The sequence below is a fragment of the Rhinolophus hipposideros genome (genome assembly GCF_964194185.1).
Source record: "Rhinolophus hipposideros genome assembly, chromosome: 5".
Taxonomy (NCBI): domain Eukaryota; kingdom Metazoa; phylum Chordata; class Mammalia; order Chiroptera; family Rhinolophidae; genus Rhinolophus; species Rhinolophus hipposideros.
This window is the reverse complement of record NC_138051.1, coordinates 75,254,319-75,269,173: the sequence shown is the minus strand read 5'-3', so window position 1 is coordinate 75,269,173 and position 14,855 is coordinate 75,254,319. Positions and strand designations below refer to the sequence as shown.

General features: G+C 45.3%; 1 protein-coding gene across 7 annotated transcripts in view; it reads right to left on the bottom strand.

Moving 5' to 3' along the window:
• Positions 1 to 14,855, bottom strand: part of SMOC1 (SPARC related modular calcium binding 1) — a 142,544-nt gene that overhangs the window by 40,234 nt on the left and 87,455 nt on the right. For all 7 annotated transcript variants that reach the window (XM_081047572.1, XM_081047577.1, XM_081047573.1 and 4 more), the window contains exons 4-5: positions 14,393 to 14,492; positions 11,807 to 11,854 (exon numbers count right to left, since the gene is read on the bottom strand). In XM_081047572.1, coding sequence (XP_080903698.1) covers positions 11,807 to 11,854; positions 14,393 to 14,492 — 148 coding nt within the window. The remainder of the gene's footprint in view (positions 1 to 11,806; positions 11,855 to 14,392; positions 14,493 to 14,855) is intronic.

The following is a 14,855-nucleotide window of genomic DNA, read 5'->3' as shown; positions in this document are numbered from 1 at the left end:
GTATCTCTCTCTGGAGTAGGACAACAGAAAGCATTGTTTATTTCTCTCATCATCCAGATGAGCATCGGGGACTGACCATCTGGTCCAGCAGTCAGAAAATGTCTGTTGCTCAAGGAGAGGAAGAAGGATTTCCAGTCTCCCTGGGAAATTTTGCACTTCTGCAGGTCGAGGACCTCCACAATTGCCCAGATGCAAGCCTGGAAGCCCAAACAGCATGAAGCCACAAGCAGGCAGTGAACCTTCCTGCAGGGTAGGGTCACCGAGGGTGAAGAGATACAGCTGCACTGCCACAAGGGAGGTCCTACATGGAAATCTTTATGAAGTGAGAACAGACAAGATGCCCTGTTGCCAGAAGAGCCACCTGTGAAATCCAGCATGCCCAAAGGTTGGGAAGCCACGCCAAAGCCAACAGGACCCTCTGACCATCATCTCCGGGCACCTGGGCACATGGTTTCCAACCCAGCAAACAAGCGCTCCCTTCCACCAAATAGTCCAAGGCCTGGGTCCAAGGTTCATATGAGTTATGCCTCCTGGCAAGCCATTGGGCAACACCAGGCCCCACACTGGGCCCTGGGGAGAAAGAAACGCTTCCACTTATGCTCCTGGCCTCCCAGTCTCCAATTGAATTGCACTCCAGATCCAGGCATTATATGCAATAAGTTGATAACTAGACGGAATCCCTCACTTTTCTTTTCTGGGCAATGATGTCCTCTTCTAAAAATGAAGAATGCCTGCCTCCCCAGACTCAGGACACTGTATTGGAGAAAAAGACTTTAAAGACCTCTTAAAGGAGGTATAATAGTACTAAAGCATCTTATGCAATGGCTTACTTTTAAAATTGGATTTGCAAAATTAAAATCCTATCAAAGTTTTTAAATTAAAACTTAAAGTAAACCTTACAACTCAATCAGACAAACAACCTGATTTTAAAATGGGCAAAATATTTTAATAGACATTTTACCAAAGAAGATGCATGGACGATTAATAAAAACATGAAAAGTTGCTCATGTCATTAGTTGATAGGAAAACACAAATTAAAACCACAATGAGATACCACTACATACCTACTAGATGGCTAAAAAATTTTTCAATTGACAGTATCAAGTGTTGGCAAGGATGTAGAAAAACTAAAACACTTGTTCATTGCTGGTGGGAATGTAAAATTGGTATCCACTTTGGAAGAGAGTTTGGCAACTTCTTTAAAAACTAGCTATGCACGATGTCAGAGGGATAGTAGACTTGAGGGGTTATCACTTTGTGAGGGGTTGAGATGTCTAATCATTATGTTGTTTTTGTACACCTGAAACTAATAATTAAATTAAATTACATTTTAAAAAAACTTACACATAAGCTTAGTATTCAACCCAGAAATTCCACTCCTGGGAATCTAGCCAAGCAAAATAAAAACATGTCTACCCAAAGACATGTGTCCAAATATTCATAGCAGCGTCATTTCCAGCCTCAAACTGGTAATAATTTAAATGTTTGTCAACTGGTAAATAGAAAAGCAAACTGTGATATCTCCATGTAATGGAATATTATTCAGCAGTTAAAAAGAATGAATTACTGATACATGTGACAGTATAGAGGAACCTCAAAGACATTATACTAAATGAAAGAAGCCATGTACAACTACTGCATATTGTATGAGTTCATTTATATGAAATGCCTAGTAAAGGTAAATCTATAGACACAGGGCTTGGGGTGGGAGTCGGTTATAACCACAAATAGGTACAAGGTTTCTTTTTCGGGTGAATGAATTGTTCTCTGGTAATGGTTGCACAACTCCAGCAATATACTACATTCATCAAATTGTACATTTACGGTGAATAAATTTTATGGCATGTAATTATATTTCAATAAAGCTGTTAAAACAAAAGGAAAGGTAGTGCCAAAGTCTTCACAGATAAATCATCAGGCAACAGCCTCTAGGTTATCTGAGTGATCCTTAATTTGTGGGGAGACTTTTCCATATATTTTAAAGAAAAATATATCTGAATCTCAGTTTACATGTATGTATGTGATAATTTGATGCCTGATGCTTGTTCTTGGTGATTCTTTTGGACCTCAGAAAGTAAGACTTTATTTCTCTCTGATATCATAACATGCTTCTGGACCAAGGGGAAGCAGATAAAACACTGAATAAAAGCCAATTGAATGACTTTTCTCACAGGGAGAAAAAAGTAAATCTGGGAACATTAAAAAAATAAATAAGGCAAACTTGAGAGACTTTCTCAAGGCTGATGTCAAGATCAACAGCAGTAATAATGTTACCCCATTTTGCAACACTCAGAGTTTCTAGCAGGTGGCTTTCCTCATCTATTCTCACCCGCAGTCAGGGTGGAGGAAGTCCCCAGGTGGATAAAAAGAGATTGGGTCTCAGTAAGAAAATGATTTGCTCAAGGCCCCAGAGGCAGTGAGCAGCCTTGGAAACTGCCAGGACCCAGAGCCATGGTGTCTGGCCTTCCAAGATTCCCCAACCCCCAGCCACGCCTCCTCGCAGGTGCAGCCCCAGAAACTCACAGCCCCCGCACAGGCTCTGGGAGCCTAGACAGACAGTGGGTTTGTGTGACAGCACAATTCCTTGCACTGCGAGAAGGCCTGGCCCACGCACAAACAGCTGGAAGTAACTTCGACCCCCAATGACACCGTTCAAAGCCTCCTCTGTTTGGCTTTTTGATTCCTGATTGACATTCGCTGGCAAGTGGAGATAAATGCCCGGCTGAGGACAATGTTGATCCGCTCTGACTATTCTCAGGGAAAGACTTTTCAGAATAACAAACAAAACAAAACAAAAACCCAAAAACATTGGTGTGCTTAAGGGACTGAATAGAGCCCAAGAGGTCCAGGGAAGCAGGGCCGGGCCTTTCAAGGGTCTGGCAAGTCCATTGAGGAGTTAATTGTTTGGGTGTACAATGAGTTTATTCTGACCACATACAAAGAGCTTTCTCTTCCAGGTCCTTCAAAAGCAAATGTGTCAAAGGGGCCAGAGGAGGAATCCGTATTAATAGCATCTCTTGGGGTCTCCCAGACTAAGGAGCCTTGGAGAATGAGGGAAAAAGAAACCACTACCCCCATCCTGAGATTTGGATGGTCTCTCAATGATCCCAAGTCCCCTTCCATTCTTGGGCTCTGCCCAGACCATGCCCATCACTGGTCACCCTCCCTCTTACATTCTTTTAGGCTGCCGTTGGCCGTCTTTTTCAAAGACACGGAGATAAACTTCAGCCTGGTAGAAGTGCTGGCAGGTTCTTGCTTTTGAAAGGCCACATTTATGCCAGAGCCACCATCCCCTTCAACATGTGACTCAAGGACCCAGTATGGAAGTCGAGATCACTTATGCTGAGCATCGTAGGGAGACAACCATGCCTATTTGCAGAAGTCTCTTAAGAACCTGGCCTGAATTACACCAGGAGAAGGATGGAATGCTAGTCAACTTCAGCATTTCCCCAAGATGCATGTCCCATGACGAGCCACCCTCGGAAATGTACTGTGAGCTGTCCGGACTCCGACCTTTGAGAGCAGAAGCTATCTGAGCCCTTGAGGTCCTTCCCAGAAAAAGACATCAACACTTTTCATTCTGTCTACCCACCTGCACACTCCCTCCCAAAAGAAGTGAAAACAAACTTAAAGGTGTCTTTTTACGTGCAGTTGCCCGCATCCTCAAGCCCCACATTCACCTGAATAAGAGCAAAAACATGAGGCTGGTGAAAAAGGTAGATGAGAGGAGGAGGAAGAGGAGGAGCACAGGGAGGAAGAGAGGGAGAGGAGAAGGAGGTGGAAAGGAGGAGGAGGTATGCCCGCAGCACAAGAGTCCGCTCAGGGCTAGGTTCACACAGAAGACTGTGCTAATTTCTTTTTTAACTTCTATTTTTAAATGATGATAGAGTCACAGGAAGTTGCAAAAATAATACAGAGAGATCCTATGTACCCTTCACCCAGTTTCCCACCATGGTAACATCTTTATAATTAAGATAATTCTATAGGTAACATAATTCTATAGGTAACATCATTACAGGGCAATATCAAAATCAGGAAATTGCTACTGGTATAATTCATGGAACTTAGTCACATTCCACCAGTTTTACACGCACTCATTTATGTGTATGCAATTTTACGCCATTTCTACGCAATCGGATCCACGTGGAGATTCCTGTAACCACCACCAGAATCAAAATACAGAGCTCTTCGGTCCCCACAGGGCTCTCACGCGTGCTACCCCTTTATAGTCATACTTCCCTTCCTCCACTCCATCCTTCACCCCTGCCAACCACTAACTGCATTTCTAGAATTGTCGATTTCTAGAATGTTATATAAGCGGAGTCATGCAGCGTACGATCTTTTGAGATTGGCACTTTGCATAATGCCCTTGGGATCTATCCAAGTTGTGGCACAGATCAACAATGCATCCCTTTTATTACTGAGCAGTGTGCCATCGTATGGATGCACTACAATTTCTCTTGCTCACTGAAGGACGGCTTTGGCTTGTCTCCATTTTCAGCTACTACAGATAAAACTGCTGTGATCATCCATGTGCAGGTTTTCATGTGGACATGTTTTTCTTTCTCTGGAATAAATGCTCAGGAGTGCAACTGCTAGATTATTTGGTAAGTGTATATAATTAGTGGTTTCACTTTTTAAGAAACTTCCGAAGTGTTTTCCAGAGTGGCTGTACCGTTTTACATTCCGTATGAAAGATCCGGTTTCTCCGCAACCTCAGCAGCATTTGGCATTGTCACTATTTTTTTATTTTAGCTCCTCTGACAGATGTGTAGTGATAGCTTATCATGGTCTTCATGTGCACGTCTTTATGGCTAATCCCGTTGAACATCTTTTTGTGTGTTTATTTGCCTTCTGCCTATGTGCTCTGGTGAAATGTCTATTCGTGCATTTTGTTCATTTTTAAATTGAACTGTTTTTCAACTGTTGAGTTTTTGAGAATTCTCTCTATTTATATATGTTCTAGATATAAGTCCTATGTCAGATATGTGGTTCATAAGTATTTTCTCTCAGTCTATTGTTTTGTCATTCTCTTACAGGATCTGTCACAGAGCAAGTTTTGGATTTGGAGTAAGTCCAACAATGTGTCCTTTTTTGGGGGTGGGGGGATCATGTGTTTGTTGTTCTAAGACAACAAAGCTCTAGGTTCACCTAGCTGGAGGTTCTCAAGATCATGTCCTACGTTTTTTTCTGAAACTTTTAATAGCTTTATATTTTACATTGAAGTCCAAGATCTATTTTGAATTAATTTTTGTAAAAGGTGTGAGGGTCTTGGGGGTTTTGTTTTTGCCTGTGGATGTCCAGTGGCTATGGCACCATGTATTGAGGGTAATATCCTTCCTCCACTAAACTGCTTTTGCACTTTTGTCAAAAAACAACTTTCCCTACTTGTGTAGTAGGCCTTTTCTGGGTTCTCTGTGCTGTTCCATTGATCTGTGTATCTATCCCTTGGCCAATACCATTCTGTCTTGATGACTGTAACTTTGTAAGTCTTAAAATCAAATAGAGTATTATGATTTCAACTATGGAACATTCCGGTAAAAGCAAAACTATGGAGACTGTAAAAAGATCAGTTGTTGCCAGGGGTGGGTTGGGGGGGAGGGGGGTAAGAAGGAATGAATAGGTGGAGCACAGAGGATTTTTAGAACAATTAAAATACTTTGTATCATACTATAATGGTAGATACAAGTCACTACACATTTGTTCGTTCCCACTGAATGTACAGCAAGAGTGAATCCAGTATCAGCCATGGACTTTGGCTGATAAAGACGTGTCAATGTGGATTCATTGGTTGTAACAAATGTACCATCTGGTGAATGTCGATAATGGGGGAGGCTGTGCATGTGTGGGGACGAAGGGCTATATGGGAAATCTCTGTGCCTTCCTCTTCATTTTGCTGTGAACCTAAAACTGCTCTAAAAAAATGTCATTTTTAAAAAAAGAAAATGAAATAAACATTTAAAAGAGGGAGTTACAGCATTTGTTCAGAAGAACAAAGGAAAGCATACATTGAAAATTCATAAAGGGTCATGATGGAGTAAATACTAACAATATTTTTGTTTTTAAAAAAATCATATAGAGTGATATCCCCCACTTTATTATCCTTTTTAAAAATTAGCTGTCCTAGTTACACTGCCTTTCCATATACATTTTAGAACAAGCAGCAACTTGAATCGCACAGCGTTCTTTCAGCAGGCACAGAACTGGCACAATCGGACCCAAGAGTGACAATTCCTCAGCCTTTATCAGAGGAGCTGCATGGAGCTGGGAGCTGCAGTGAGGGGTTCAGATATGAGGCCTTTTCACCCACATGCCGAAAGCCCTGCCTCCCTCCAGGTTGCTGTGCCACACTTGGGGTTGAACTCAGTCAGTCAAGGAACAGTGAGCAAGTGAACATATTCTCAGTAGCTTGACAAGCTCTGAACTATCTCACCTGGACTTCAGGGACCCCTCACAGGTAACAGGCAGAGGGATCAAGAACTAGCCAGTGGGCCATGCTCATCCCAGGTAGCCTCCTCCAAGAGTGTTTCCTTAGAGGCTCTGGCCATGGGAGAGACCCACCAGGGCTGTTTGGAGGATCCACCTGCCTTCTGTTCCCAGCAGCTAGAAATCTGCACTCCCCTGGGAGGCTTTACCTCCACCTGAAGACAACCTCTAGAAGAAGAGGCTAAGAACTATTAGCATGTGAGCTCCACCAGGCAAGGCCAGGGCTCTCACCATTTCACTCGTCACTCGATCCTCAGTGACTATAACAAGCCTGGCACTTAGTAAGTTCTCAATAAATATTTGTTGAATCCAAGGGTAAGAGAACCACATATAAAACACCAATGGTCACTAATAACACCAGGGACGCATAAGAATCTATGACTAGGAGGCTTTTCCAGATCCCTAAACCCCATCTCCTCTCCAGTCCTTGGATATGGGGGTGTGGCAGGGATTCAAACTCTTAGTTTAGTATCCTCCATGCATAAACTTTCTTTCGGGAATCCTAGAATAGATAAAGGGCAGGGGGTTGAGTAGACGGAGCCAAGCTGGGAGAGTTGTGGGACGCAGGGACATGTGGTGCATGCAGACCCCTTCTGCAACTGATCTCCTCAGAGCTGGTATACTGATATGCCAGGCTTGGGCAGGGTGGCTCGGAGCACCAGAAGGCAGCAGCAATAAGCATACGGAGAACAAAGAGCTGCCTCTCGTGGCCTTGGAGCTGCTGAGGCTCCAAGTTCTGTTCAGCAAGCATAGTATCAGAATGAGATTGCTTCCCCACACGGAAATGCAACATGTATAGAGGCCAATCCGTAGAGGTCATCAGCTGCCTGTCTCCATTCAAATCCAGCCCAGACTGGTAGGTAACCAGACTTTTGCCATCTGATGGCAATGCTGACACATCAACTACTACTGATCCAGCCTCCCCTTCGGTGTTGGGAGGAGAGGAAAAAGAGGTAGCTAAGAAGAGGTTAAAATTACATGAGCAGGAGTATGCTCCATGTGGAGAATGTCCCGAGACAGGCAGCTTAGTACACCTCAGCCGGGCTTGGGGCAATGAAGTGAGGGCTGAGGCTGCAAGCCACACAGTCCCCTTCTTCTGGGATGCCTGCCATCTATCACCCTTGCCTTCAGCACATCCCTCAGCCCTGAATAAGGCTGCTGCTTAATCCATCACCTGAGCGACAAGATCTCCAAGTTGGTACCAACCCTTAGACCAGGCTCCAGGAGAAATTCTAAAAATAGAGACCCAGAGAGGGAAATAACTGTGACCCACTCTTTACTTGGAGCACATACTATGGAGCAGCAGATTTTAGGGGATTTAAAAAAAGTCTCTGCAAATTAAAGTTAGTTGGGTTTTAGAAATTCAGCCCCTCTCCAAGACGGGCTTGACAAAAACAGAAGCCCATGTAGAAAACGTCAGCAGAGTCTGCTAATGTTTTTCTGTTTTTCTCACTTTCCTTAAACAGCTAATTCCCAGACTTCTTACAAGAAGGGAAAAAAGCAAACTGCAAAAAACTCGTGATAACCCTGATAACTTTCACTTGCCATTTATCAAAGCATCGCCTGGGATCTCTAAGGTCCTGGAGACTCGGAAGAAAAAAGCTCGCAGAGAACCGCCAGAAGCCACTTCACAAGTGCCCTCCCATTATTCTCTCATGTGATCATTCTTCACCGTCACCCCACTGGAGTCTGGGAACTTCCCTCCTGCACCTCACAAACAATGAAGCCCAGAACCAGCCCCTGACTGTGTTTGGTTATCCTGGAATCTCCCCCAAATCATCCACATTCATTAGCATCAAGACCCTGGGATGAAGCACCTCAGGAAAATCCACAAGCCTTGGTCAGCCAGGAAAAAGACACTCAGGGTAAATTCAGAATCTCTAAACACATTTGCTTCCTAGTCACTTTCCTTCAGACGACTTCGGTTAAGACTAAAAATTCATCTCTGCCTAAACGTCTGCGGTCTTCAACTGTTTTTAGCAGCAGATGGTCAGAGCTTAAGAGGCTGCTGGGGGCCCTTTCCTCTCTTCTGATAGTCCTCTGTAGTAGCATCAATAAAATACATGTGTGTCCCCCACCCTCCAAGTACACACAGACCCCTCCATCTCTCTTCAAGGGCGAGGACCAAAGGGGAGGGGTGGCCAGGATGGGAGTGCCCCAGATCAATGGATATTTGAAACTCAAACACATGGCCAGGACCTACACTGCACGTGTTAATTACCACACATGTGCCCGTAAAGGAGTCCGTGAAACACAAGGGGCCCAAAGATCAGAGCGAGGCAAGGACATTCCAAGGGATTAAATAAATAGTCTGAAGTTCTGACCCTCCTCCCTTCCCAGAGCACATGCATCTGGGTAAGATAACAGCGTCTCCCTCCCTCTTTACCCCCCTTCTCCCCTCGGGCCCCACACCTGTGGACCCAGGAGCCACAGCAACCCAAGCTTTCTGTCCTGCCAAACGGCTGTGACCTGCTACCGCCTGGCCTCTCTCCCTCCTCCCTTCCTCCTGCTATCTCTCTGAGCCTCCTCCCCCAGCCTCCTCTTGCTCTGCCTTTCTCCTCCTCTCCTTGCGAGGACTAATTCCTGGCTGGCAACCAGACGCTCCACCGTCGCACAATACGCCTTTTCATTCCTTCCAGGCAGAGAGAACCGATCCCTCCAACCCTGTCAGCGTTCAAGACGGCAAGAGCGTGGGGAAAGAACCGGCTGGGACCGCAGCTCCCCCGCCACCCCCCACACATGCAGCCCTCAGCCCTCACCTCCTTTCTGGCCGTACCCCTCACCCTGCACAAGGGTCCAGGCCTGGCATCTGTCTGCAGCAGGCCTCAGAGCTGCAAGCTTTCGCTCTGGGGAGATGCCTTCTAGGAGACCCCACATGTGGGCACGAGCTCAGACAAGAGGCCTTTGTGTCTTCCCACCTGCTGCCCTCCGGAGCACATTCCATTCTTAAGTGGCAGTTGAAAGAGGGACCTTGGTGGGCCGACACAGGATATTACGAATGCCCTCTCGCACCCTGTCCCCATTCAAACCCCAGCTTCCTGGACAGGTGTGACTTCAGGTGGCCCTTCCTACAGGTGGCCCAAACCTGCTTGTCTCTGCACTGCCCATGGCAGACAAAGAGAAGAGGATTAGCACCTATGTTGATCCTCCAAAGTAGAAGGAAAGGGAGTCCACTGGGCAAAAGTTCAGTCTCCAGGGGAAAGGGAGCCCAAGCATCCCCCCACCCCCGACCCCAGGACTTTGCACCAAAGAGGAGGCCGCGGCAGAACCATCTGGGAGGGAGGAACCCATCTGGGATAGCAGAGCGAAAAACTGGGAATTGATGGCAAGTTATCTCTGAGATGAGGCTTCAGACTCTAACCTCCCTGTGTCCTGCACCACCCCTGGAGGAATCAGGTTCCCTGCCCTCTTCCAGCTGGATCCATGAGATCCCGCCATGACAACAGGTCTGTTTCTTATTGTCATCCACAGAGTGCAAAGCCACACCAACCTGGAGAGTACTTCTCTGTGCAGTTTAAGAACCCAAACCCCAGGAAAGGCTGGCCTTTCCTGGTGCGGGTGGTTTATTCAGCGTCATGCACTCAGTTCCCTTTGGTGGGGAAAATCTGAGTGGTCACTTTTGGTTGATTGCCAATTTTTTTTCTACCACCAGGACCTCATGCCCAGAAATAAAGGTGATGTTCTGAAGACTTCAGCTACAAGCATAACTGAAAGCAGCTTTTTCAACTCCAATCAACTGCAGACAGACACACAGCCTTCACAGTGTTGATGATTTCAGATCTTTGCAGAAAGAAATGTTCATGCCCCTCTCCCACTCCCACTCGGAAGGGAACCACCAACACTTATGGCTGTCTCCTTCGTTCTGGGAAGGACCTGCAAAGGCTCTTGCTGTCTTCTTTTCACCCACTTACTCATTCCTGCTTGCAGGAAGGGGAGCAGCCCATCTGGTCAATTGGTCTGTGTTTTCTAGTGGGTGGTGGTGTCACCATGCTTTACTTCCACATCTTCTTGGAGAACCTGCACTTAGGGGCAGCATGTTCTCTGGACTCTCATCTCTTGCATCCAGGCAAGGTAAACTTGCCTCTTCTTCCTCATGGAAAGCACCTGGGGCAGGGTGCAGGGCCTTGCTTCGGTTTCCCTGTTGAGGCGTGTGTGGAACAAACCTGTGCACCTCACACTGATTCTCAGCAGACCCAACTCTCATGTGGACTCTTATGAGCACAAAATTCCCAAGGCCCAGATTCAGGTGAGGAGCCTCAAACTCAGCCAAGGTCCCCATCTGGGTTTTACCTAAGAGCCCAAAGTGGGGCTTCTGGATTGCTTGTTCATGCAATGACATTGACATTTGTTTTCTATGCAATTTCAACTCTCTGTGTTTATGTCATCCTGGAGCTAAGTAGGGGTAAATCTGTATCTGACATACTGGAAATTATGGCCAGCATATCCCAGGGACCCATTCCTCATGGCGGCTGGTCCACTAAATAGCTCTCAGACAAATGCCTTCATCAGGGTTAGCTACATAATTTGGGCTGAAGTGAAAATGCAAGGACCTTTATTTAAAAAGCAGAAAAAGTATCATTAAGGACATTAAAACGTAAAGTTTTAACCTCTCTTCCATAATGTCTCCTTGACTTGTCATCGTTGTTTTTAATTTGCTATTTAATGTTGTTCTAGGTAAAGTAAAATTCTAAGCACACTATAAAAACCCTGTAGCATGCATCACAAAAGCTATATACATGCATGTGGTGGCCAGATACGCACTTTGCAGGTATTTCTTCTGCTCAGTGCTCCACTGTTCCACCTACTTTATGTATTTACAAAACGAAATGAAAAAGAATTTCATGACAACAACTGCAGAGGTAGCAAGCCCATGAAGCCAGCAGAGTCTTAAAGAGGAGAATCTGGATGAGCTGGAACAATTATTATGGAGAATCAGTGAGGGGAAAAATGCTCAGATGGGTTTCCAAAATAAGAGTCAGGGCAGACTTGGGCCCACGTACTTTCATACTCCTTCTTGGTTTAATGTTGGCCACAAGGGTAGATCACTGATTGAACTGCCCCAGGGACCAAGATTCTCACGTCCCTGCCAGCTCTGTGCTCTGTACTCGCTTACCTCCCTCAGAAATTCTGGGAACTCGGTCCCCGCTATCTATGGAACTTACTTACCTCCGGTGCTTCTGGGAGGAAACAAAGAATAAGAATGGAGATTTTCTGTGGGGTACTTTTAGTTTTCACCCAGCTTCTTCCATCTGGTCCAAGAATTCCTGCTTGGACTGGCTTTAGAAGCAAACATTTCGATAAGGCATAAAACTCTACTCACCTTTCCTTCCTGAGTTACCCTGGCTCAAGGGCTTGTCGGTGACTGAACCTTAGGTAAGAGGGGAAACAAAAACATAGACATTCAGAATGCGTCGCGGTTGGTTCCTTTCAAAGAGCTGGCAAAGCCTGATGTTATGAGCATATGGTTATGTGTATGTATATAGTATACACATCTAGGGACGTTATATACAAAGTTAGTACGTACATACATGTCGAGTGGGGTTTGTTTAACGTCAACGTCACTGCTATCACAGCACTGTTGAGATGAATCATGATTTCCAGGTTCCTTGGCAATAGTCTCGGCCAGATTTTGACAAAATTCCACACCCATAATTCCCTCATTGAACATTCCAATCACTGCCCCTTGCCTCCACTCCCCATCTCCCCCACTTCCCACCAACTCCATGTTCTGAGCCACATCCACTCAGTAGGGCCAACCAAAAAGAAAACCCCTCTTACTGCAAATGCAATGATTGACATCACTTGCTGGTAAGGGCAGGAAATTGTCAATTTTCCATCTAAATTAAGTAGAAAATTGTTAGCCCAATTGTATTGAATGGGCCAAAATAGTCTGAGGCATGGAAACAATTTTCTACATGCAGCCTGTTCCTCAAGGAGGGGGTAGTGTGCATGTTTGGCCCAACACTTTGCCCTGCATATGCTAAGATACCATGGGCACCCATTCTACAGTCGGGATCCTGTGGCACCTGTCTTCTCCCTAGAGACCACACAGGCAGGGCATCTGTGGTGGTCCCACCCATAAAAGAAAAGAAAGTATCCATATTTTCCCAATCTATGCCATATCCCTTCTCCATATACTAATTTTATGAGAATTCAATTATCTTACCCTGCATGACTTGTTTCTAGTGCATTTGTTTGCTTTAAATGAAACTTTCCAGGTCATTTGCAAGTAGGGCTCATTCCTGCCCCTCCCCACACCAACCCCAATTAAGGTTTCCAGTTTCCATGTAACCACAAATAAAGTAAACTTTCCTTTTTGGCCTGCAAATCTTGGTTTCCTAATGTAGATACTTACTGACCTTCCCACGTACTTCTCCCTTTATATAGCAAGGCCAGTAGAAAAATGAATGTATTTTGTGAAAAAAGAAAAATGTTAGGATAGCAGGACTGTTAGTCTGGAAATCTCCATAGGTTTCAGAATAATGTTTTATATTTTGCTTGCACTTAAATATTGAGAATAGGTAAATAAATAAAACCTCATACACATAGACCTGGAGAAAATAAAGCAGCTAATGGTGGGATAGGATTCTTTTGAAAGAGGACTGAGCTGCATAGTGAATGGAGGGAATGACTCTCAAGTCCCTTACCCTTTTAAAGGAAGTGGAAAGTGTGAGACTTGGTAAATCCATAATTCACAATGCTATGAAGTTGACCTAAGAGCAAAATGTCTCTATGCTTATAAATTGGAAATGGAAAGGGCTTAATTTTTGCCATGGACCGACCCAAAGGGTCACTATTATGCAGTGGTTCCCTCACTTGTCTAATCATCAGAAGCGCCTGAGAAGCCTCATAAACACTTCAGGTCTCACTCCAGACCGACTGGACCAGAATAACAAAAAGGGTCATCAACAACTGAGTTCTTTGTAATTCCCCAGGCACTGCTGATGACAGCCAGATTTGAGGGCCACTGTTGTGAAAGCTTTCCATCACTTTAGATCACACTGTTCCGGGGTAGAAAATATAAGGCACACAGGCCACTACTCTCCTCTCTTGACAGACATCACTAATTGATCGTCACAGCCTTTGATGCTGAATTCCCACGCAGTCTTGAAATCCATCTCAATAAAGTGCTTCCAGGGCCACTAGCACCCAGAGTGTGCAAGTTAAAAATGTACATGCCAGGGGCTGGCCCGGTGGCTGAGGCGGTTAGAGCTCCATGCTCTCAACTCCAAAAGCTGCCGGTTCGATTCCCACATGGGTCAGTGGGCTCTCAACCACAAGGTTGCCAGTTCAATTCCTTGAGTCCCATAAGGGATGGTGGGCAGCGCCCCCTGCATCTAAGATTGAACACAGCACCTTGAGCTGAGCTGCCGCTGAGCTCCGGGATGGCTCAGTTGGTTGGAGCGTGGGCTCTCAACCACAAGGTTGCCGGTTTGACTCCCACAAGGGATGGTGGGCTGTGCAACCTGCAACTAGCAACGGCAATGGGACCTGGAGCTGAGCTGCGCCCTCCACAACTAAGACTGAAAGGACAAAAACTTGACTTGGAAAAAAGTCCTGGAAGTACACACTGTTCCCCAATAAAGTCCTGTTCCCCTTCCCTAATAAAAATCTTTATTAAAAAAAAATGTACATGCCATGCTCCAGTTGGTTACAGATAATACTCGGGAAAAGAACTTTGAAACAGAAACCTAAACTTAAAACAATAAATATATGCACACAGGTATATACTGACCCTATCACCCGGCTGACTACAGAGCAAGTGTGTTTGCGTGGAATCCTCCCTGACCAGGAGGATGGCTCATAACCATCAATCATCTTTCAAAGATTCCCCTACAAAAGGCAGGAGACAGCCAAGTGGTCTCTGTCCAACCTTTTCCTTCCTTCCCGCCCCTCCTTACGGTACCTGAACATACAGGAGTTTTATTCTGCACAGAAGAGCCACTGATGGGCTTCCCATCTGGGGTGACACACCAGCAGTACCCCGTGTAAGTGTGGCATTGCACCTGTACAGGGAAGTCATAAGGGGAAAAGAACCGTAAGTCTTGAGTCACAAGATCAGCAGTCATCTCCCACCCCTTTCAAAGCTTCCCGGTATGGTGGATGAGCTCCTTCCATCTCTCACCCCCGCATCTGTCCCCAGAATGTCTCTTGCAAGTGGGCTCATCAGTCAACAACATTGGTTATGTGTTCTCTGCGTGATTCCCATGCATACCACAGCAATTTATCTACACTGTTATGACTTTTAATGCCGAATGTCTTATATTATAGTTCGATATATCCACTGTGTTGTTCCTGTGATGGTTCTCACCAATACCCACACATTTTTTCCCCCAAGCACTGGCATACATGCCAAAACAGTTGTAAAA